The 24,820-nt window shown below is 45.4% G+C and overlaps 1 protein-coding gene across 5 annotated transcripts; it reads left to right on the forward strand.

The window, feature by feature from the left end:
* The first annotated feature begins 440 nt into the window (after nucleotides 1-440).
* On the forward strand, nucleotides 441-19,790 carry SMAP2 (small ArfGAP2). 5 transcript variants are annotated; one of them, XM_052811322.1, is made up of 11 exons: nucleotides 505-620; nucleotides 5,168-5,275; nucleotides 14,098-14,231; nucleotides 14,780-14,865; nucleotides 15,671-15,749; nucleotides 16,121-16,207; nucleotides 16,678-16,759; nucleotides 17,270-17,385; nucleotides 17,503-17,668; nucleotides 17,928-18,250; nucleotides 18,664-19,790. In XM_052811322.1, exons 4-11 carry the CDS (start codon nucleotides 14,783-14,785, stop codon nucleotides 18,787-18,789), a joined length of 1,062 nt encoding a protein of 353 aa, XP_052667282.1. In that variant the 5' UTR covers nucleotides 505-620; nucleotides 5,168-5,275; nucleotides 14,098-14,231; nucleotides 14,780-14,782; the 3' UTR covers nucleotides 18,790-19,790. The 5 variants fall into 5 exon arrangements, with proteins under 5 accessions (XP_052667277.1, XP_052667279.1, XP_052667280.1 ...); XM_052811317.1 differs by lacking the exon at nucleotides 5,168-5,275 and having other exon boundaries at nucleotides 441-620; XM_052811318.1 differs by lacking the exon at nucleotides 5,168-5,275 and having other exon boundaries at nucleotides 442-620; nucleotides 17,285-17,385.
* Nucleotides 19,791-24,820: the final 5,030 nt, after the last annotated feature.

Genomic DNA, 24,820 nt, shown 5'->3' on the forward strand with positions numbered 1-24,820 from the left:
CTCAGCACCCCCCGCACCCCCACCCAGCACCCCCCAACCCCCCCAGCACCCAGACCCTCCCCACCCAGCACCCCCCAAGACCCCCAGCACCCAGACCCTCCTCACCCAGCACCCCCGAACCCCCCAACCACCATCCTTGCACCCCTCAGCCCCCCCTCCCCGCTCCCCCCCCCACCGCCGCCGCCGCCGCCGCCGCCCCACGCCCCCCGCTGGCCCCGTCACGTGACCCTGCCCATTCATGCCTCTCCCCCGCCACCGCCCCTCCTCCTCCGATTGGCTCCCGCGGTCGCTGCCGCGCGGTTGACGAATCAACGGCGAGGAGGAGGGGCCTGGGGCCGGGTGGGGTGGGGGGGGAAGAGAGGGGCGGGAAGGCGTTAAAGCGCGGGCGCTGCGCCCTATTGGCTCCTCCCCTCCTCCGTCGCCCCGCCCCCCCGCCGCCGGCCGGAAGCAGGAAGCGTCGTAGTGCCCGAGGCGGCGGCGGCGCCGTGACCCGCGGGCGGGCAGCGCCGGCCGCGCCATGACGGGCAAGTCGGTTCGCGACGTGGACCGGTACCAGGCGGTGCTGGCCAGCCTGCTGGTGGAGGAGGAGAACAAGTACTGCGCCGACTGCCAGGCCAAAGGTACCGGCGGCCTCCCCGCGAGCCGCGCTGGCTGAGGGAAGGGGCGGGGGGGGGGGGGCAGCGGGGCCTGCTGGGCCCGGACCGGCTCGGTTGTCCGTCCCCCCCCCCGGTACCGGCGTGTGGCGGGGCGCTGACACACACACACACCTTCCCGCCGCTGGCTGCCGGGGCGGTGGGCTCTCGGGGCCCTCCGGTGTCCCGTTCCGTCCCCCCGCAGCTCTCCGGGGGTCGCTGCAGCGGCGGGAGGAGGGCCGCCTCCCCCGGGAGGACAGGCCCGGTTGGGCCTTGGGGGGTGACGGCTCTGCTCCCCAGCCTCCCCCGTGAGCTGGCAGGGAGAGCCGAAGGCTGCTGCAGCGGGGGCCCCGGCGGTTTGGGGGTTCGTAGCACAGGAGGTGGTTTCCCCTTTGATTGAGCAGGTGCTTGGTATTTGGAAAAAGAAGAAAAAACCCAAACCAAAAAAACCTCCAGATTTGGCTTCCGCAGAGTTTCATTCACTGTTAGTTACGGCAGCCGTGCTGGGCTGGCAGTGTTTCTGTCAGAAAAACCGCTCCTGGTGCCTCCGTAAGCCGGCTTCTGCAGCTCTTGCTGGTTCGGCGGCAAGTGAGTCGAGTAGAAAGCTGCCCAAGATCTGCTTATGGAAACTCATCGGCTCTCTGACTGCGCTGGGGCTTTTTCTCAAATGTCGGTGTGAAAACGCTTAATGGCATGTGGGGACTGCTCTTCTGGAGAAGTCTCTCTTGTATCAAGAGGAACCTGGAGAGCTGGTGTTGCGTAATTTTGGAGGGCATTCCGGCTGAGGAGTAATATCCTGTGAATCAGAGCTGTAGCGTGAGCAGTAGATCATCTCTAGAGAATCAGATAGGAGCAGTATTTGAAGGTGCAATGTGTAAGGAAAAGGAAGGAATTGTAACCTAGCCCCAGAACCAAGTACCACTGAAGGAATTTCATATTTTGTCCTGTGCTTCCTTTTCCACTTAATATTGATTTCAAGGCATGTTGTGATCCTTACTTTTCCTAGAAAGGAGTGGAGTGGTGTAGAGAGGAAGTCAGATGTGAATGTCTGAATTCTAGAAGAGAAAACAAATTAATTACACAACTGTTACTTGTTCCATGGTGATGCAGATGCCTTCCTGCAGCTTGCTACTGTGAAATGCTTTACTTTCCTGTAGCAAAAGGGTTAAGGTTATGCCCATGCCTACCTAAAATCCTATTTTATTGAGCTATTATAATGATTTGGAGATCTGAACTTGAGGCTTGTTTCCCAGTAGCTGCAATAAATGAACTCAGAACAGGGGCTGTCTTTCTATCTCCGCCTGTAAGTGGGAGACTTAGTCACCTCGGTATGACCTCTAAAAACTGCGGAGAGCACCACTGAACAACATTGAAAGTTAAGGTTTGTTTTCAGCCTTGCTCCAAAAAAAACCCAAAACACAGTAACCTCATCATAACAACCTGTCTTATCTTGGAGATGGCATGTTTCGAGACTTGGCTCACACTGGCTTCGGTTGACCATGTCGGTTGAACGTGGTGTTGTTGGCAGAGAGCAGAATGTTCCTTTTGCTTACAAATCCCTTATCTCTTGGCTCCTAATGCCAGTGCTAAGGGCAAAAATAGCTGTCTTATCTTGTCTTTTGAGGCATGAGACAGTAATATACACAATATGGAAACATTCTCATAACAGTTCCAGGTTACTTGTTTTGATGTGATTATATAGCTTCTCCTGTCGATAGTACATTCTGGAAATGCAGTATTCCAGTTAATTATGCATAAAAGTCAGTGTACAGTTCAGCATTGCCGCTAAAGCTGGAAGCTGCTGGGAAGTCTGGGAAGATAGGCTGCATCAGTCATGAGGAGTAGGCTTCTGCTGTACTGGGTTATCTGACAAAATAATTGTCCACTGTACTAATCAGATTCATGGAGATGTGAAATCTCATTCTTGAGGGCAACATACGGTGTTTGTGGCCACTGAGCGTGTATATGCACTAAGCTCTTCAGCCAGGTATCTGACTGGTAGGTGGTGCCAGTCAAAGCATCATATTGGGCTGCATTTTGGTTACTGTGGCTTGGTGTCGTGTTCTCCCAGCAAGGCACTGGGGCTGGTTTGCAGCGATGGCAAGAAAGGGCTGATGTTCTTACTGCTACTGAAAGTAACTGCAACATTCTGCTTTGTGTATGGAAATGAGCCCCAGGTGTACTTGTGCAGAGTAAAGAGCACATTTTATTTGATGTATGGCTTAATAACTAAAACTCTCTGCAAGTCTGTGCTAATGAGAGGCCACGTGGTATTTGCTAGCTCCAGATGGCTTCCCTCAACATTTCCAGCGCTACCTGGAAGAGTAGCTGCTTTTCTGTCCAGCTGATTGTTGCTCTGTTTTTAGCCGATTGCAAGTCTGGCTACGCTAGTGGTGGCACATGAAGAGTGTACTTCTGTACAGTTCTGTGAATAGTAGTTTGCCAAGGTCACAGCTGAAATCTGGTTGGTGTTAGTAAATGATGCTGGGGGGGGTTAGTTGGTGATAGCAGGTGGTGTTTCTTCCTTCTTTGTCAGCTCACGTTCAACATCATAAGGATTTTTGCATGAGTTTCAACGAAGTTGAAGGCAGAGCAAGAAGCAGGCAGCTCATACAACACCTATCAAGACACTTTTACAATAAAACACTGGCTTTTGACCATCTGTTTTTATGCTGGAGTTACTGAATTTTGTAGTGGTTTGCCACTTGATCTGAGCGTTTCAAAGCTAGCATGACACATAGGTAGAGACTGTTCAGATGCCACCCACACTTCCATTATGCCTGTTCCCAATGACCTAGCTACTTGCTGGGTTTCATTACTGTATTTTTTTCCACTTCTATATACAGAACTAAATGAGATTACAGTACGTGTTAGTGTGAGCTGCAGTGCTAGTATGTACCCACTTGATTTCATGCTCTACAGAAATTCTCAGTGTTAGGGTAAAAGTCTAGTTTTCAGGAACATCAGCTCTGATGTTGACTACTGGTTGGGCCCTGCACTTTGGGACCAGTATAGCAAGCATGCTCTTGTTTGCTGTGCTGGTAAACAGCTGGGTATCTTCCACCTCCTCTGCCCCCAGCAAAGTGATTGCTTAGAGAGAAGGTCGTCTTCTGTGTTCTTGTTATTACTTACTTTCCATCAGGCAGTGCGTACAAGTGATTCCTAGTCCAACTTGTATCTTTAAGTGTGAAAAGGGGGGAGAACTAGTTTCTCCAATATATTCTCCTTCCCTCCTATGTCTGGGATTCAAGTAACTTCCCTGGGGCACATGACTCTTCCCAAGGCATTTCTTCTGACAAGCTGTTGGAGGCAGTGATGGCTTCACGTGTTTTCTCTGCATAACTTTTCTGTAAGAACTACACAGATGAGCCTGAAAGGAGAACTGCAGAAGCGTGAGCCTGATGGCTTCCCTAGACAGCTATTAATGTCCCGGGTCTAAGCTGTTGGAGGGGAAAAAAGGACAAGGGAACTGGGAAAGTAAGCTCGGGGTGGTTTTTGCTTCCGCAACAATAAACACTGCAGTGGTTAGAGGCTCTTGTTTTGGAGGAAGTTGGGCGAGATATCTCACCTGCTGCTTCCTCTTTGTATTGCAGACTTTCTGTGCAAAGTAACTGTGTGATCTGATCACAAGCGGGTGGACAGGTAGTAAGTAGTACAACCTGTGCCAAAGCAGAGCGTGGCTAGACTGCTTTCTGGCAGTGGAGCTTAGGAGAGAAAATTTGTGTGTGTGAGAGGGGACTTAAATACTTGATCAAAACAGGACTTGGGAGCTCAGTGGCAGCCTTTCAGGACATAATCTAGCCATGTTAGGTACAAACAGAACAGCGGACTTCCCCTTGCAAGCGCTATCAAAGGTTATGCATCTCAGTGGTTTTCACATGCAGATCTGAATGCTATCATGATACTAATATTAATGATCAAAAGCAATGATCCAGCACGGAGTCCTAGCAGCACTGCACCACCTGCAGTGATGCAGCTCTCCCCTTGGTAATGCCCAGCATGGCTAAGGTGGTTGAGTGGCTGTCTTCACTAAAAGCTGGAGTGATGAATTATCAAAATCCTCCTTTTGAAGGCCTTTGCTGTATGAATCGCTTGAACAAAACACCTTAAAAGAGAAACTGTTGATGAGTGAGAGTGGGATCTCTTTTACCAGTGCATTTCTTGTGGCAAAGGGCCTTCTGAGAGCAGTTGTGTTGCTGTTGTGGTTTCGTGTGTGTAAGATAACGTGAGTGTCAAGCAGTCTGACTGTATTGAGTATCTGTCAGAAGGTACGCTGCTGAACATCAAAATGAGTCTGGAGGCTGAAACTGCAGCGTAGATGGAGGGATGTGGTGTAATCTGTGCAAGTTGGACTTGACCTAAGTGTTCAGATGTCTTCCAGTAAATGGAAAATGTCTTGTGTTGAGTAACATTTACATTAACTGGATTCTTCTCTGCATTTCTGACTCTAAAGCTCTGTGCTGAACTTGTGTAACGTACAGCTAATTCTATTTGATTCTCTCCTTCTCCCAAACTCTTCCCCTCTGCTCTTCCAGTCCTATCTATCCAACAGGCTCCTTGGATCCAGTTTCGTTGACGTCGGAACAGCAGGTTCCTTCCCAGGGAGCACCAGCGAGGACTGCTCTATCTGTCCATCAGTTAAGGTTGCCCTGTGCTCCTCCTGATTTGTCTGACTCTTCCCTTCATCCCTTGTGTCTTGTGAGAACTGTGGGTTCCATGCTGAAATCAACCCCTTCTTCTAACTCTAATGGTTAGATGGGAAACTATTTGTTGCCGAACACAACACAAACCCAGATCTAATTCTTCGAGCAGTCTTTTCTGAAAGAGGGGTAGAACTTTGAAAATACCTGTTAAGAGGTGGTTAAATATTGGATGGGAAGCAGGAAGAGCAGGACAAAAAGCTTGGGGCTAGAGTAGGTGTAGTTAAGGAAGGATGACTTCCAGTGGAGCGGGGGAGTTAGCTTGTTACAGTTGGTTTAGTCCAGCCAAACTAGTATTAATATAAAACACGTTGCTAATATTCAACAAAAATCTGTTGTGACTGAACTCCTCCATCAGCAGACTATTGAATCGCAGCGGAATTTCCTTTTCAGTAAGAGCAATATGAAGAGTAACTTTTTAAATAGCTGCCTAGAACAACTGCATGTGATGAAGAAATTATCATTATGGGAAAACTGAGCAGTGGGTAGTGGTGCATATTCTTTGCCTGCAGTGGACTTCAAAAACCAAAGCGGTAGGACTAAAGCTTCTCAGCCTGCCTTAGAAAATCTGGTATTAAAAGAAAGCTCAGTCTTATGTAATGGAAGCTTGCCAGAGGGGGTGCATATGTGCTTGTATACTCATTTTAATTCTTAGCTGCAGTCACAATATTCTGCAGTTATCTTAATGAGTGCTACATTTTCTTTTCTGTTTTTAAACTGTTCTACCCTTCTAAAATCAGGTCTGAAAGGAATAGTTCTGTGCCTAAAGCAGTATTAATTTCAAGTGAGTGTAAGAGTTCAGAAATTAACTTTGTCTTTGAGAATGGCTTTACCCGTTAGTGATCTTCATCTGAGAAGTCTGAGCAGTGCTGCCATGGTGTAAGACTCTCTGGCTGGGAGGGAGCACAGCTCTGTCTAGCTATGAGCCTAACCCTACGTACACCTTCTTGCAGTAAGTTGTGACTTCCATTCAAGCCACCAAGTGAGGAAAAAAGCTTCAGCCTTTCCAGTGGGGACTTACTCTGGAATTGGTTTGTGCTTAAGAGTTGTAGGAAGATACCCTTTAAGAAAAGATACGCAGAGCTCTGAGTCACATACATGGATGCATGTCTCTACATCTGCCAGAAATAGATAACAAAGATAATCCTCCAAGCAGAGGGCATCTCAGCAAACCATGTCAGCTTTAATAGCGTTGTTCTTCTGTACCAGCTATATTGACCCACCTGTGAAATGGAGAGCCTGTGTGGTGAGTGGCTGTGTAGCAGAGGGTATAAATTAAGGGCCCCAAAATGCCATGTGATTCTCAGAGCACAGCTGCAACTTTAGTAAAAGTTTGTTCCTATAGTAACTGCCAGAGGAATTACATAAGGTATCAGACACACTCAGGATCTTGTGTGCCAGCCTCTTCAGAAAATGCCTCTGCAGTTTTAAGGTAATTCATCTTTCAAAATGCAAGTAGGTTATCAAAACCAACTAGAGAATAAAGAATAGCTTTGGTCTCCTTCAGGTTGATCCAGAACAGTGATTACTTCATGTGTCCCAGGAAATCTAGGACAAAGTTTGAGCTTTTAAGAGAAACTGTCTTAGAGCAAAGCCTCTTCTGACTGCGAAGCTGGATTTACCTGTGCTACAATCAGACCTTCGGTGCCTTGTGAAACTGCTTACCTCTATTTTTGGCAAAACATGCCATTCCTTACTGGCCAGGTTATGCCCTTAGGTATGTCGAGTCCTTTTTGGTAACTGTGGTAGTGAAAAATAGTTTATGTCTAGCTTTAGATATTGAAGAGATTCTCAAGCAAAAACTGGCCCAGGAGCTCAGACTCCTTCCTCTGTTAGGAGCTATTTTAAGGACCCAGTGACTTCTACATTTCTCCACAACTCAAATGAGATTGAAGATAGGGTCTAAATATTTTTAACATGCAGTGAAGAATTAAAGACTTCTTGTAAGGGTTCGATGGTGGAGAAATTCTAAGTTGAATTTTGATGGTGTAAAATAGTAGTGGTAGTTTCCATCCTGCTGCTCTGTTTACATGTGTATTTGGGCACAGGGATGGTATTTACCTACCACCTAAATTTTTTGCATTTCATGGAAATTCAGGCCTCCTTGAACTCCGCTACCTTTACCCTAGCAACTTCTAAGACTGACTAGTGCGTAGTTTTGGTCAAAACGTAGTGACCGCAGGAAATAGTGGATCATGGAACTTGACTGATTTTTATATCTTTAGGCTGTGTTGCCACCAGTATTGGTAATGTTAACCAGTCCTCTTGCATGGATTCTTATTATAGCATCTGCTTGAAATTGTCACTTTCACAGTTTATTTACTGAAGTAATAAACATCACCTTCTTAAACAGCAGGAAGGACCCACCCTGCTGTTCACAGCATCTATTTTAATTTCCTCCACCTTGCTCCATCTGTGTTTGTATCATCACAGCACTTCTTCAAAGAACAAGATGGTAACAATGATAAGAAGTGCCTTGAAGGCTGCTTCTGCAACCTTACCATTACTCAAAGTTGGATCAAATGCTGCTGTGTAGCTGCCTTCAGGGCCACCAGGCACCCAAATGTTGCGTGTTTCTGGTAAACTGTGGAAGATACAAAGCCTGTTCCTGAGAGGAAACGGAGCCAGCACCAATCAGCTTGGTCTGACTTGGCCAGTAAGGTACCTTACCTGTAGCAAACACTATGGTTTGGAAGGAGACAGTAAACTGGTTGCTGCCCATGCAGCCAAGAAGATTTTTAAGGCAAAGCTCCAAGGTATTGTCCGAAGCAACGTTCTTAACCCCCATAGATGCCTCTGGCTCTTCCTCTTTCCTGCAAAGAGTGGTTAAAGCCTATAATTACTGCAGCAATCTTTTACTGAAAAAAAACCCACACAAAACTAAGCCAAAGAAAAACCCTGAAAACAGCCCTTTCATCTTTCAAAGGATGGCATAAAGTTGAAATTGTGAGCCACTAAACTACTTAACTAGGCGTATATCCTTATCAAACTCCCTTGCTACAGAGCTTTTTGGCTTTAGCATCCCTGTTTCACTGGGTTCCAATGGCTTCCTGAAAACTACACAGATAGCTTAGTCTCATACTAAATCTGGGGGTACAGCAGGTATTAGTGCTTCACAAATCTCAGATAGGTCCACAAACCTGCATTAGGATGCATGCTCAGGCCAGTAACTAACCAGCCTGTACTAATAACTAAAGAGTGTAATTTAGAGATCTTGAAGTTGAGTTAACTGTGCTTTTTACTCACTAGCAGAGTTTACCTTGTTTCCCCAAACTAATCTGAACATTCTACTGTAGAACAGACATCTACAGTAAAGAACAAAGGAAGTTGTTTTGTAAGACAGCCTTTGTCATAGCTCTTCTATGAGCGGAATGGATTTCAGTAAGTCATTAAGCAATCTCTTTCCAGAATAAGGAAACCACAAGTCAAAGGAAACTCTTGGATACTTGGCTATTTCCTCATTTGGCTCAGCAAAAAGTAGGGCTTTTCAACTTTGACTTGATGAGAAATTTCCAAGTACTGGTGAAGGCTTGTACAAGAGGATGTGAATGTCATCTTGCAGGGATTATCCGGCTCCGAGGAGAATTTCCCACATCCCCTTCCCCTGTGCGTGCTGAGAGGGGATGGTTGTACAATGCTGTAGTCCAACACATGTAGCAGTGTTAGCTGGGATCAATGGGCTGAGCAGGCACATGTCCCTGTTACAGCTGGGCTTTTGCTGGAGTGCTTGCAGGCAGGGAGCCTGCGAGTCAAATGATTGTTTGCACTAAGAATATTTCATTAGGCTTTGAATAGCGATCTGCTCTCCTTCCTGCCTATGAAAGCATCTATTTTTTTCCTGACCCTCCTTCTCAAAAGAGCAGTGGCTTTGCAGCCAACTTCTGTTTTATTTTTAAATGCCTTCTGGAGGGTTATTACCGAAGAAACTTGCATGAGTAGCTTGAGCCAAAATCTAAGGCCTGAATAAAGGGTGAGGAGTGAATCCCTTTGGGATTCATTGATTAAAAACACTCAAGGGTGTGAACTTTCAGCAAGTGTGACTAAGACATGATGTGAAGTTGGACTAGCCATGCTGCGCTGGGGTTTTAAAGGGAATTGGGAGCCTTTTCGGTAAGGGCAGATCATTCAGGCAGTCCTTGTGGGCATTAATGAGTCCAGCTTAGATGCTAACTTAAGCTGGTATGACCAGCTTGGTATGTGGTATTTATTTTGACAGGCTGGGATATAAAACAGGCTGTGAAACTGTCTCATGGAAGCACTGACTGGGCAGCTGAGTTTCTCACATGTAGCTTTCTAGTCTCTGCAGGATGGTGGTGCATCCTCACTTAGGAATACAATCAAGTACTCAGTGCAGCTTTCTAAAATGAAAACTGGCTGCGCAATAGATGCTTTTAAGCTCGTGATCTTCCTGCAACCACTGCCAGGCTAGGAATATATCCCAAGTTGGTCTGATCTAACCTTAATATTGTGCCAGAACTGAGTGTATAGCTGGGCTCTTAAATATGTTTTGATTCTTACTGAAAACTGTCATTTTCTTTAACCTAATGTTCACCTGCAGATGGTTGGCATTCTCCAGAAAGGATTTGTGCCCATATGAGGTGATGTACGGGGGCATGAGATGCTTAATCAGAGCAGAACAAGCTATGCCCAGCTCAGGTTAGTGCCAAGTAACTTGCTTACCATGGATGTTAAAATTAGCCATAATACTGAAACAAAAGTGACTGCAGCATCAGGCTTGCATGTCTGATACTGGTTGTCATTGCAGCAAATTCCCAGTTTTGCATATGGGAGGTGAGTTTTCATTTAGGCCTTAAGCTCCAAAGCCATCTGGTGGCTGCGAGGATGCCAGCCTCAAGGGAACTGGTTTTATAACATTAGTGAGAGTATTCATGCAAGGAACAATTTCTTTCATGTTTCTTTCTAGTGGTTTAACAAGCTAAATGTTTCTGTTAGCCTTGTCCTAAAACCTTTTGCATGTAAGTTTCCATGATTCACTGAACCCAGAGGGCAAAGTGCTCCCTGTGGTGTGCCGTGCCCTTGTGCAAGCAATTAGTGGTCAGTGTCAGGGTGCGCACAAAGGCTGCAAGGGAAGATAGTGCTCCACAGCAGCTCTAGCAATGCTGATAAATGCTGCTGTGTTGGTCTCTAAAGTGACTTACCGATATAAAAACATTTTTCTCTGAAAAATTTTGCCCTTAACTTCTACTAAGGCGTTTTGCCCCTTCTGTCAATGCTCAGTCACTGTAGCTTCTGTACAGTCTTCAGCTTGGTTTAGTTTTCGGGAAGTTAAATGCTGCAATGTGTGACCGAACTCATATCTGTAAATACCACCTGGGGCTTTCTGCAAGTCAGTCACCTTGAAAATGGCATGTGAAACTGAGGAAATGACTGTACAAAGTTCTTCCCAGCCAGATCTTTACTGGGCAATTTCTTGTGTGATTTCTAGTGCAAGCTCCTTCATTGTGGCCTCAAAAGAGGGAAGTGGGAGGCTTGTTTACATTTGCATCAAAACCCATTCCCCCTTGCCCACAAAACTAAGTGCTTTATAAGAAATGAAATGGTAAAAATGTTGGTTTAGCTTAATGGTTGGGGGCATTAGATATGAGCAAAGCTGAAGGTCTAGTAAGAGTGTGTGTTTGGGCTGGTGCCTCTGCATGTTGCATCTGACCCAGCCTAACCAGGACATCTGGGCTTTGGCCCACTGCTTCCTTGGTGGCAGCCTGGTTAGGACAGGCTGTCTTGCTTGGGATACCTTTGCTTTCAACAAAAGAAACCCTGTAATGTTCCTCACTGCCCAAGGCACCAAATGATAATTTTAATGAGCGTGAAGTTATTTGGAGTTTTATTCAGCTGGACAAATTTAATATGCCTCACACTGCTGCCAACAGGCTACTGGTCTGCTCAGCAGTGATTATTCAAGCAGCAACTCTTTCCCTGTTGTATTGCACCTTGCCGTGTCAACCCTTCACTGCTGTCGAGGCAAATGGTTCTCTTGTGCAGCTGCTTATCTTAAAGTAGCTTTTCACTCTTGAGGGAGGGGTGTAGCTGTATCTTGTTCCTCTTTTTTTTTTTTTTTCTTCTCTATTATAGTGTTGGTAGAATACAGGGCTGTGTAACTAGGCTAAAGAAATTACTAGTTATGTGCAAAAGCATGGGGTGCTCAGTTCTAGAGTTCAAATTCATGTGCCTTGCAGAACTGTGGAGCTGGCTGCAGACTTCAGACAGCGTTTCAGAGAACTGTCCAAATATCCTGCTTGTGTGGCTCTAGAGTCACCACCAGGTCAGAGAGCAGACTGCTGAACTTCTGGGATCACCATCTTCCTCCTGGCTGTGGACAAAAACAACCCCACACCCCCAAACTTCTGGCATTTCCTTTAGTCTGTAGATCTGAAGCCTTTCTTATGGCACTTACTGGCCCTGCAAGGATGCCTAAACCCTGGCTGGAATAAGCATCAGAGAAGGCAACTACCCTTTGTTGTATAATATGTGTTTATCACCAAACCAAATGCTAGCTGCTAGCATGATTTTGAAAGCCTATGTATTACTTTTTAAAATATTCACTGGCGTAATGAAGCTGCTTCAGTACTGGGGTCTTCCAGAGCTGGGATCTACAAGTTGCAGCAATGGTCAGCTGTTATTCTTGTACTCAGCCCTTGCTGTTTCAGATCCTGCATCACAAACGAAGTAACACTAAAGCAGGCTGGGTATAACAGACTGTACCACTGAGTCATTCTCTTATGTGGCATCGCAGGGTAGGAGGTTGCAGTGGCTTGAGCTAGCACATGTGACAAACCAGTGAGCTGATTACTACAGCCCTGATGTAGTATCTAGCTGACTATTAATCCTTTTAGTCCTCGAAAGGCTAAATATATCTAGAGTTTATATCTAACCTTGAATCTCATGCTTAATCCTGCTGGCAGTCTCACGTTATAGCCTTCAGGGTGTATCTGAGAGAGACCTCCACAAATAAATCAAATGAAGGATCAGGGTTCCTGGCTTCACCTTGGTGTGCTACAGGCATAACACTGAACAAGCCTTTTATTCCCATGCCTTACTTTGTAAGTGGCATACTTAGGTGCTGCTAAAAGTATGGGCCCCTGCTTTGATGCATTCAGTCCTAGATTTTGGTAGGTATAATAAAGGAACTGAGGTATAGGCAAGAATATGCTTCTATTAAGGTCTTCACCAAGAGCTGTTCCTAAGCTGGGAAGTGACTTTCATCAGCTTTATTAAATTAATACCATTCTCAAGGGCCACTCTTCTAGTGAAAAAGCAGAAAGCAATGGCAGGACAGAACAGAAGACTTAATAAAGACTTGAAAAATCATAACATGAGTTAGCTGGAATAGGTATTGGAGGTAAGTTAGAGATTGCATGCCTTTGCCTTGGAAGGCACCATGAGCCACTGATTGCATTAGCAGCACCAAATCCCTCAGGATACTCTAGACTTTCCTGTAGGAATTAAACTGTTAACAACCATCTAGCATATCTAGGAGAGTCAAATACAGTGCTGCTTTTTTAGGGCTTTGAAATTACACTTTCCCCCTCTTCCCCCTCCCACCTTAGTCTCATTAGCTTTGAGGCTTGCTATTTTAACTATGGCAAGAAAAGACAGAATAACTCTTCATCTGCAGTAACGCCTGTAATGCCTGTAAAAAGGGCTAGCACAGTTTATTGGAGGCTATCGAGTCCCTTATTCAGGATGTGGCTTCACTTTGGCCAGTTACCCGTGGACAGTGATATCCAACCCATGGTGGAAGCTGGCCACGTTAACTGTGTGGCTGGCTGGCAGCTCTAGCCAGATGATTTAGTTTTAAAACCTGCTTGTCTTGCACTGCAGAGGACTACTTCTGAAGCTGGTCTTCCTTCAGCGGGACTGAGGGTTTCAGTGGCCAGGGTCTGTTTGCCCTGGCTGGGAGGGGGGCTGTGAGTGGTGGGAGTGCCTGTGGACCTCTGCCGTCCCCTTGGTAATGCACTGCTGGGTTTCCTTCAGAGATCTGTTTGCAGTGAGTAAAACTAAGCTTGTTAATCTTTCCCTTGTGGTTTTTTTTCCCCCGGCATGATCTCCCTTCTACACCTTGGAGCTCTCCTGCCTGTCTGAAAGCCGCATGCAAACTGTGAATCTGATTAGAGCTGTAGAAACTGCGGAGTGAACTGTTAATCGGTCTTGTGCCAGGATTGCAACCTGGGTTCTGCCCCTGGCTCTGCATTTTTGGTGGGCAAAGTACGGGGCTTTGTCTGTGCTGCTCTCCTTACTCAGCTGTAGCTTCCTGCATAAGACTGAGAAGATTTGATGATGCAGTCCGTTTGTCAAATGCTGAGTATTTTATGCTGCTTTTCCTAGAGCAGCAGTGAGTATTCTGGAGCCGACTCCACTGCAATAAGGTTATCAGAGAAAGATTCTCCATTGCTGAAGCAGGAACACAGACTTATCTTGACATGACTGTTACATCGCTTCAAGCAAGATGAAATCAGAGGGTTTGTAGTGTCTTGGGTGATTTGAATGCCTATTTTATTCCCTCCTCCTCTTAGAGTTGTTTGTCTTGCATAGAGCTCTCAAAATGGAAGAGGGAGGCAATAAAATACTAGCTTTAAGTATAATGATTGGTGGACAACCTTTAAACATCCTGCTGATGTCTAATTCCGATTTCTAATCTGGGTGAAAATGTAAACACCTCAGTCCCAGTTCACTTGGTACAGTTTCTCAGTTGCTCAAGGCAACTACAGGTTGACTGGACGGTGTGAAATGCTTCTATCTCTTTGCAGGGCCACGATGGGCATCCTGGAATATCGGTGTATTCATCTGTATTCGTTGTGCTGGGATCCACAGGAACCTAGGAGTTCACATATCCAGAGTGAAATCTGTCAATCTTGACCAGTGGACACAAGAACAGATACAGGTAATGCGAATGAAACATGAACAGTGTTGTTCTGTTAGTGGGGCTTCATAAACTTGGAAGTAAACAAAGTCTGAATATGGCAAAGATGTGGGAAGCGAAGCAGGAAGAAGATATCAAGCTAGGTTAGATTGGGAGGGGAAATGTCATAATTTCAGGCTCAGCAAACATCAGAGGGTAGACAAATGCTCTGCAAGTTTCTGTAAAATTGCCAAAGGCTGCTGTTGACTGGAGTTGGAGCTGCTGCCCACCTCAACTTTAGATTGCTAATGTGGTATTTATCTTGTCTTTGAATAAATATTGTGCTGTGGTGCTTAGGATTGGCTAATTGTATTGGGCAGGGGATCATAGACTGCATCAGGGATTCCCAGGCAGTAGGCTTGCACCAAAAGCCTGAAGAGTAGCTTTCAGGTACAGAACAGACTTCAAAAGTCTACACGTGCCTTCTAGTTAACACGCATAGAATCTTGCTTGGTAGCCTGGCATGCTAGTATGTGTGAGAGCTTTAATGTCTGTGAAACAAACGGTTCAAGAATTCTTTTGAATTGCAGTGCATGCAAGAGATGGGAAATGGAAAAGCAAATCGTCTTTATGAAGCCTACCTGCCAGAGAACTTCAGGCGACCTCAAACAGATCAGCATCCTTTCTTCCTTTGCTGCTGGGGAAACATAGAGTCTTTTCATCTTGTTGCTTTGTAGCTGCACTCCTTGCATAGGAGGTTTAGCTTCATGTGCCTGGGCATCAGCTGTGAGAATGAGTTCCTAGCTGGGCACCCTCTGAGCGTTGCTTCACCCACAGGCTGCTTGCTTACAGAACAAAGCAGAAGAAAGCTAAAAGGATTGCTTCTGAGCTATAAGGGTGGAGAACTGGAACTCAAATGTTACAACCTGAAGCTATTGCATGAAATGCACTTTAGAGTCTGTGGCAAATAGGAGGGTTGACTTTCAAAAGTTCTGAGCATTTCAAATTCTCAGTAGAGACAGATAAAAAGGTTTAACACTTCTGAAAAATTAAGCTGTAACTTTTACCTTACAGGAGGGTTTCTAGATGCCAGGTGCAACAGGGGTATAGTGATGTGACACTAAAGAAACACAGGAGCACCTCTCCACCATCATTTTTGTCTTAAGCTGGTGGCTGAGATGTTTTTGTATGTGAGTGATGGTTGAAGTAAATATACGTCAGTGAAGAGAATACACTAGGAATTTAAGCCCTGATTTAATGTACCTTTTATAGCACCATCATGCTTGGAATAACCCAAGGGCAAAAGTTGAGTAGCTAAAGTAGTTGGATCCAACACTAAATTATTTTAAGAAAGTTACTGCTGGAAATGCTCTTTAAACAGTCATTAGTTTAGTTACAGCTTGTACCTTGTATCCACATGTCAAATAATATACGTAAGTCTTCTATTCTTGAATCATTTGTCTTTAACAAGCTGCTTGCAGAGCTGTGGAGAGCTTCATTCGGGATAAATACGAAAAGAAGAAATACATGGACCGAAGTATTGACATCAATGCATTTAGGGTTAGTTTGTAATCACTTCTATGGAAGCTTGAATACATGTTAAGATATAAGTGTATGTCTGTCTTATGAGTAAGCAGTGACTTTATGAAAATAGACAGTTTAAACGTTTCCTGTATTAGTGACTAATCTCTTCCCCAAGGCTGATTGCCTTCAGTCATTCTGTAGAAGGAATTTAAATTGGAGGGGACCTTTGAAGGCCATCTTGTCCAACTCCTTGCTCAAAGCAGGACTAGATTCAAATATAGGTCTTTAGCTATATCTTTGAGGTTTTTTAGATCAGTAACGGCATCACATAAAGCTCTGTATGAACTTTCTCTTCGTATGATGACATGAGTTTTGATTTTCATGTCAGTGGGTTTTTTTCCTTACAGAAAGAAAAGGATGACAAATGGAAAAGGAGTAATGAGACAGTATCAGAAAGAAAACTGGAACCTATCATCTTTGAGAAGGTGAAAATGGTAAGACCAAAAGACATGGTCATGGATCAATTGTAAAGACTTCTCTCAAGCAGAACAGAGGTAATCCAGCTTGATATGGAAGCATTTTTTCTGGCCTCAGTCATAGCAGTGGATGCATTGAGTCACAGTGATGGTAGTAGCTTGTTTTTCTCTGCTCAACCAGATACTAAGCAGATGTGTTCTGCCTTGCAATGGAGAGCAGATTGGAATCCAGCTACTCCCTGCTTAGCTTTCGAGCTTGAGTGGCTACTTTTTTCCTAGTTTAGAGCATGCTTGAATTTGACAGTGGGTTCTGACATAATGGGACAATAAAACAACCATGTAATACTCACTCTGAAATTCTGTTCACTTTGGAAGCACTTAAGTCCACTGGAAAAAAGGATTTTAAGGGTTAATCTCTCATTAAAGCCTCTAATGTATCGGAGTAAAACCAAAATTTGAACAAGACTTCTGGTGTTCTTTTTCCCTAGCCTCAAAAGAAAGAAGAAACGCAGCAGTCTAGAAAAAGTTCTCCTAAATCTACTGAACCAGTAATGGACTTGCTAGGACTTGGTAAGAGCCTTTCCAGCCTTATTGCACTTGTTACAATGACCCTATCCACCACCTTTGATCTTGTGAATATGATGAGCTTTTAGTACTTATTTTCCATGTCAGGTGAACAATAGCTGGTAGGAATACTAGAGTGTTTTGCTTAAACTACTCCAGTGCAACTCAAGCACAGTGCTCAGCACTGTAGCAGAAATGGTTTTCCTTATGTTTTTCCTTTATGCTGGTGCAGTGGTTGTGCCTATAGTATTACAGGAGCAGCTATAGTGGTCTCCAGACACATTGTGGCTCCTGGCTCCTCTGAGGTTAATAGGACAGATATGGTGCAGCGCACTTCCTTGGTCCTGAGCCAGTTGCTGCTCAGCACCAGAAGGTCGAGCAAAGAGCTGGCAATATGTGTTGGCTGAAGTAGGTTACAGGTCAGGTCACTGGGTTGAGTGGCATATGTGCAAACTGCATAATGGGCAAGGAGGCTGCCCCTCAGCCTGAGGCCATCTGCGTGAACATCCATCACAGCTTTGTCTCTCCCAGATGCTCCTGTGACAACCACCGTTACAAACGGCAGGCCTAGCAGCTTAGAGAAGGATCTTGATCTTTTCGCATCGGTGGGATCAAACTCTGACTCGAGGAAGGTAAGTGGGGAACATCAGTGCCTGACAAAGCCTGGTTAGATGCTTGAATGAGATGATGATCTGTGTCTTCCCCTAGTGCTGAATGCAGCTGTTGCACTTGTGCTGTCTCTGTCTCAGGTCGCTGGCTCTATGCCAACGTCTGGAAGTGCTGGTTCTGTTCCCGAAAACCTGAATCTCTTCCCTGAGCCAGGAGGCAAAGGGGAGGAAGTGGGGAAGAAGCAGCTCTCTAAAGACTCTATCCTGTCCTTGTACGGCTCTCAAACACCTCAGCTGCCTGCACAAGGTAACAGATCTCAGAATAGAGCTGTTGAATGGCAGTACACTAATTCAGAGTGGGTGGGGTGTCCTGATAGCTGACAAGCAAAGATGTGGGAATGTAGGTGGTCCTTCTTGAGAACTGGTGAGTAGCATAACGAGCAGCTTAGTCTGGATGTGATGGCCAAGTGAATGGTGTGGTAGTGTCCGATTTGAGGGTCAGCATTTCAGCCCCTGACAATGAATGCAGCAGTTCTTCCCTTCACTGCTTCTCTGCCTTTTCCTAGGAGCAATGTTCATGGCCCCAGCTCAGATGGCATATCCTGCGGCAGCATATACCAGCTTTCCAGGAGTAGCCCCCTCCAGCAGCATGATGGGAGGCATGATGGCACCATCAGTGGGAATGATGGCCCAGCCTGGAGCTGCAGGGGTGGTGACTCCCATGGCCATACCAGCTGGATATGTGGGTAACGTGCAGGCAGCTGTCATTGGTGTCCCCAATGGGATGATGGCTGCACAGCAAGCTGGCTACGTAGCTGGCATGGCAGCAGTTCCCCAGCCTGTCTATGGTGTGCAGCCAGCACAGCAGCTTCAGTGGAACATCGCTCAGGTGAGGTGTGATCTTCTGCTGACCCAAAGGTGGGTGGAGGGCGGGGGAGGCACATGCAATTAAACCTAGCCTGTTACTGGAAGACCTCAGTGCCTTTATAGCCTGGCTCCTGGGGTTGGGTGAGGTCTGCTGACACTGCAGGCAAACTGAGGGATCACAAAGGAGTAGCTTGTTCAGAGGTTTCAGTGCTTGGTGGAAAACAAAAATCAGTGCAACATCAGCTAAAAGGAAAACTTCCTCAGCTTGCTAGATGGGCATACACCTGAGAAGCCAGTGACTTCTGTTCACCGTAACTCTTTAGAAGAACTTGCTTAAGCCTGTAATATGTTGGGGAGCCAGAGTTTTGCCTTTGACTGCTGTGGGCTGGCAGTCTCTTTGACGTAGCCTTGACTTCTCTCCTCTCCCCTTTGCAGATGACCCAGCAGATGGCTGGGATGAACTTCTATGGAGCTAATGGCATGATGGGATATGGACAGTCAATGGGTGGAGGAGGTGCCCAGGGAAGCAATCAGTCCCTCAGCACTCCGATGTGGAAATGATCCCTTGCGTTGTGACCATTTTTGCCTTCTGTTCTGTTCTTCAAAACTGCTCCATGAGACATTCAGGGTTTTTCTTTCTGGCTGGCTGCCCAGCCTGAACCTCTTTCCATAACTGAGACCCATCTCTGCCTTTTCACTGTCAGACATGGTGAAACCTCAGTGATCAGAACATGAGCTCCCCTGTATTTAGCACAGTCAATGCACACTTCTGGGGTGGACCCCCTCCTTGCACAAACCTCCACTAATGCTTCTGGGTAGCACTTAATGTCCTGCTGGGTATCTTAGCAGAGGTGTGACTGAGGAACTTGGGAAATCTGTGCTTAATACTGCCTGTAATGTCAGGCCTTTTAAGAATCACTTAAACTCTAGTATTAGTAGGGGTTTTACTTAGCGGAGGGGTGGAAACATTGTTTGGTGCTGAGGAACTGGATTTTAACCCAAGCCCAGGGGCAAGCAAGCCTTGCTACCTCTTCCCTTGAGTGGAGTTCTCTGGAGCTGAGGCCTCGCTGTGCTTGGCTCGCCAACCCTCATTGGAACCAAAGTCATTTTGAAGACCCCTCTCCCTCCCCCCGTGAGCAAGCAGGATTCTCGCACAGTGTGGGGGCAAGCTGTTTGGAATGTGAAACTCGCACTTCAGAGTGGCTTTTCTGTCTAATGTGTGGTATTGATGTATTTAACTTTTAACAATCTAACTGAGAGTTAACTTATCAAGGGCTGAGAGCCCACTGCAAGTTTTCTTACACTTTTAAAATTACTATGACATCCTAATTTATACTTTTTTCATATTTTTTTGTTCCTGTGTAATCCTGGTACCCGTTTCTGGCTAGCTTTTGACATTTTAATCTAGGCGTAAGAAGTGGGTGGGTCAGATTTCTTTTCTCATCTTCAGTAGAACACAACTGCTTAAACTCATCAGCGTGAGCAAGAAGTCAGACTTCTGTGGTCTACTTTATCCTGTGTATATGTAAATTCCCAAATAAAATATTGCAGTGAAACCTCAACTGACTTACCTTGTTTTTAAACAGTGTAACAGATTGTGTTAAACACTGCTGCCATTGGTGTGAGTTGTTCACTTCAGGTGTGGGGATTTGGAGCCTTTCATCCAAATCAGACCAACTCCATCTGCTTTGGTGCAGGGCTGTGTCCCAAATGTCAGGCGAGAATAGCGTTTGCCTGAAAGCTAAGGACTATCGGCACACAAAGAACCAGGCTCAGCAGAGGCAGAATCGGGTCAGTTGACACTTTTATATACAAGAGAGACTCACAGCTTAGGGGTGTGGGTAAACGCAGCGTTCCTGCAGCTGTGGCTGCAGGGAGAACTTAAATTATTAGGACTGCAGCTTTACACTAATGTTCAATGAAACCTGACCAAGGCCTATCCAAAAGGTAAATTTACAAGCTTTTACAAAAAGTGGTAACAGGCTGGGACATTTAGGAGTTGCCTAAAGAACAGATATGAAGGCCAGTTTTCCTTAGGCTTGTGGGTGGCTATGTGCAGCTGCAGGGGAGAGAGCTCAGCTAATTGTATGAGCCTTGAGTTGATGGTACTCTGCTTGCATATTAATTATGGTATTTCTTTCCTCAAGTCAAAACCTGCCCTTCTCAGAAAAAAGAGGGTTTCTTCCTCTTCCCCTCCTCCCCAGCATATCTGGTTTGGTGGTGGGGGAGGGTTGGCTTTTTTTTGTTTTGGGCTGGATGTTTTGAGAAGCTCAACTCAAGTGCAGAAAAAAGTTTTCAAGCTGGCTTTAATCATCTTCACTTGCTGCCCCAATACTGTACATGCAGGTACAAGCCAATGAAAATGTGAATACTTCAGTTTTTTCCTCCTTGGGAAAACTGGCTAAGAATATTTTACAAAACAGCGTGCACCCTCACAGCCATCAGTCCTGCTGCATATAAACCACAAAAATACAAGAGTTTTACATTAAGAAATACCACACACATATAAAACATTACATAACACAGGTATAAAACTGCCATTTGCTTTTTTAAATCTATTACCATTCTCAAGCATCCATCACAAGCCCATCCCCTTGTCTTGAACATGGAACCGGGGCTTAAAGGACCCCCTAGTTCACCCCTCTGCGGCATTTGTTTTAAGGTGGAGTAGTTAAACTTACGAATCTGTCATCAAAGCAAAGTTTATCACAAAATACGAGTGGGCTAGTGAAGGCAGCCAAGTTGGTTCACTAATGCGATCACATCCTGGCTTCCAAAAGTACAAAGCTACCCAGGGTGAGTGTGTCAGTCCTGTATGAGTTCTGCACCTAACTCTCCTTTTCCCCTTAGGTAATGGATGCACACAGAAGGACGTTAAGGTTGACGTGTGCCACTCATGGTGAGATGTCTGCTACCTTTTTCATTAGAGACTGAAGGCTAAGCTCATAGTAGCAATTAACTCGTGGCTAATGGAGTTCTGACAACTTCCCAATCTAATGGGACTCTCTTGGTTTAGGTAATTCTTTTCAATGCAACTTGTTGGGGACTTCAGGATCGAAAATGTGAAGTAGCATAGATTTTTGTGTCCTTGCTTGGTTGTATCGCTTTCATATGATGCACCCCTGTCAAGATACTCGTTTTAGCCTTCTGAAGCAGCTACCAGGAGAAGAAGGGCTATGGTTAGAAAAGACTGGCTGGCTTGAGTTGTTCTGGGCGAATCTCTCATTGCCTCCTACCTTTAATGATCTTGGACCCTTTTATGCCCCCTCATACTTTTTAGGGGTCTAATGCAATTTAAAAGGCATAGGCTGTGTTTAAAGATTTGTAAGGTATAGGTAAAATCCCTCATGTGTCTTATTTGGGAATATAAATTCTGAATTTTTTGATAGGATGAATGCTTCAGTTTGGGTGCTTCTAAAAAACTCATTGGTGCTTTTCTCTGTGTGCTTGGTTTTGCTTTTTTCTTACTGGTGCTGTTAGTAATCAAATTCAAGGACAAACTTCTATTCAGACTTGGAGCTGCTACTTTACCAAGTGTTGTTGCTAAGACAGATGTGTATGTTTTTACATTTGAGGTATAAACTTCTGAGATTAATGACAGATTCTTGAGGCCTGGATAATATCTTAAATGGTCCAGGTGCTTGTTCATAGCTTAATTTTGAGGTGGGGAGTAGGACAACATGATGGGGAAGATTATTTAGTTTTAACTGCATGAAAAGATCAAGCCCTTTTAAGAAAACAAGGCCACCAACTTCAAAGTGCTAACATTCAAGAGGCATCCGCTGCCAGGGTCCCTGGCTAGTTGGGTACAAGGAGGGGAGTGCTGCTCCGTCCCGAGGCTCTCTGACATCAAGCATTGCTTCACGGTTCTCACTGCAAGTGTTAGGACAAAGTTCCCTTTTTATAGCGAGTGCTGGGATCTAGCAGATACATACAGACGGCGACCCTGTTAGGAAATCAGATCAATGTTCAATACCCGTCCTCCTGCTGGAGGGACACCCTTTCTGCCTACTTCTGAGGCTCCCTCTCCATCTGCACTACAGGCAAATGCTTTAGTGAGGGTTTAGTGCCCCTCCAAGAGCAGCAGCACTGTCCTCAGCTTGTCGCATCAGAGATGCTCGCCTCCTTGCCAGCCCTTTGTGGGAGGGGAGGACTGTTGGGGGAGCAGGACTGCGAACACCCGCCTGTGTTGGGCTAAGGGGGGCAGCCTTTGGAGCCCCGTTTATCTACATGCTTTTTAACAGGAGAGATGAAAGGGGGTACCTACTGTCCAGCCGAATCATCCCTCCTTCCAGAGAAGCACTCTGGCCTCTTGCTTCCCTTGCCCTTTAGCTCGGCAATCAATAGTGCAAGTGCTAAACGAAGCGGAGGTTGGGCTCGCAGGAGCCAGCATGGGAGCAGGTGGTAAATGCACACCCCGTATAATTGCTCTTCATTGCACAGTTACAACAAAAAAATAACCTGAATGTGGTAGAGTGCGCTAACCTCTGGTTCTTAAAAAAAGAGAAAAAGGGGGGTGGGGGGGAAATGAGGTATACCAATAATCGGAGCTCCAGACAGGCACAGTGGTCACACCAGCTCTTGGGTCTTGGTGGCAGCTACTAAACCAAGCTGCTTTCTCCTGGATTCCTAGATGCTACTGTGCTCCGTTCTGGTGTCTGCGCCGGAGGCAGATGATCAGGGTTAAACAGTGTGGCGGTTATTCAGACAGCAAGACAAACACTTAGGCCCTTTACTGTACATTTTTCCAAGTCTACTTTTAAAACCTAAATCTTCCCCAAATATGGACCAGCTCAGTTTGGGTGAGCGTTATTGTCACATCTGGTCACTGAGTCTGTTTTGTATAACTTCAGCTGTGTTACACGTAGCACATCTTTACCCCACCAATGCCAACCATGCTTATTGCAGACACTTCTTTTTCCATAGGAAGTTTTTCTGCAGCCTTTCAACCTTCTTTTTAGCTCATAAACATAACGCTTGCACCTCTAACAACCAGCCAAGGGTTGGGGTGTTTTCTATGCTTGTGAACATGAAGTAGAAGGAAGACTTCCAGTCGAAACAGCTTTGCTAGAGAAACATTGGAGCGGGCCGTCATGCCTTTGGCACATCACAGGATGCAAACCTTCCTTTTACTGAAGGTAATTTTACAGATCTGTCTGGAGGCATGAAAACCCAAAGGAAAGCAGAGAGAGCTCTTAATATCTTTTTCCATCTGTGATGCAAAGCACATTCAGACTTTGAATTCAGCCATCAAGAAGAACGGTGCCTGAACACTGTTTCTTGACCTTTAAAATGCAGTTATTTTCCAAATCAGTAACCAAATGCACACCCTTTAGGAAGTTTACGGATGTGCATTGTCCAAGCGTTTCACATCAATCTGGGAAGAAGTGTCTGAGTCAACTGGAAGAAAATAGGAGGTGGACTCTTTATGCCTGAAAAAACATCACCAGTGATGTTTTTATAAATGGTCTTATATCAGTAAAGACCCTTAAATTGTACTCGCTGCTGCTGAGTATTTGCAAGCCCACTTAAACAAGCGAAGGTATTTAAACGTACTAATTCCTTTCACGTGCACTGATGTGCGCAAACACGTACAAATACAGGCTTGACTTTTCAAGTCTCATCACTGCTAGAGCAGTTGTGTAAGACAGTGAACAGAAGCAATTCCCTATCAGCGAAGGGAATCCTGATCCCACTCCTGTGGGAATTTCTGGTCTCGTATTTGCAATCAAGAGCTACACCTGTAACTGTTTCTGGAGAAACGGTTTTAAGAGCTGGAAAAGGTGGCTGTGGAGGGAATACTTCCCACCGTCTCAGTTGCTCTGTGGCATTTTCCAAAGCCACTTAATAGGTTTAGTTTTCTGATTGCTGGCCAGGTAATTGTTCTGTATCTCACTTGATTTCAGGAAAACTATGTCTAAGCATCCTCTCCCCATGCTTTCAACATGCTACCCACGTTGATGAAACAGGAGTTAATTTCTGATTGAGCCCAGAAGCCTGGCCCACCTTCTGGTGCCCTAGAAAATTTTCACTCAACTTTGGCAAATAAAGCCTTTCCCAGGCTTGTAGAAAACCCAGGGATAACTTAGGCCTGGGCATGAAATCATGTTGTATTTTCTGTGCTTTGCTGCATGGCCGTGTCTTGTTTTACTAGCGTTTAGGGGATGTTTAACTATCATTTCAAGGCTATTTTGGCAAAATCCATCCTTGTTACTCAAGTAGGGTGCCTTGATTCTGACACCAGCATCTACTGTTGGCTGTGCTATAGTAAGGTCTTCTGTGTCTCGGTGGTTGCGGTGTGCTACTTGCTCCTCACTTACTGCTGGGGGTGCTGGGTACAAAATGGGCTGCAAAGCTGATTCAGTTTAATATTAATTATTCTTTCTAGGGGAAAATATCTGAAAAGTCAAATGGTTTGAATTTCCTTTCACAATGGAAGGTGGAGGGAAGAGAGGTAATAACCTAACGCATAGTACCTAGTCAGTGCAGCCACCTTTTGCAAATCATATAGTACATTAAAAAAAAAAAAAAAAAGCCCTTTGCAATGAAACATTCCCCCAGAAAAAAACCTGGAGTCCAGAAGCTTGTGGTT

This window comes from Harpia harpyja, chromosome 16, assembly GCF_026419915.1.
Source record: "Harpia harpyja isolate bHarHar1 chromosome 16, bHarHar1 primary haplotype, whole genome shotgun sequence".
Classification (NCBI taxonomy): domain Eukaryota; kingdom Metazoa; phylum Chordata; class Aves; order Accipitriformes; family Accipitridae; genus Harpia; species Harpia harpyja.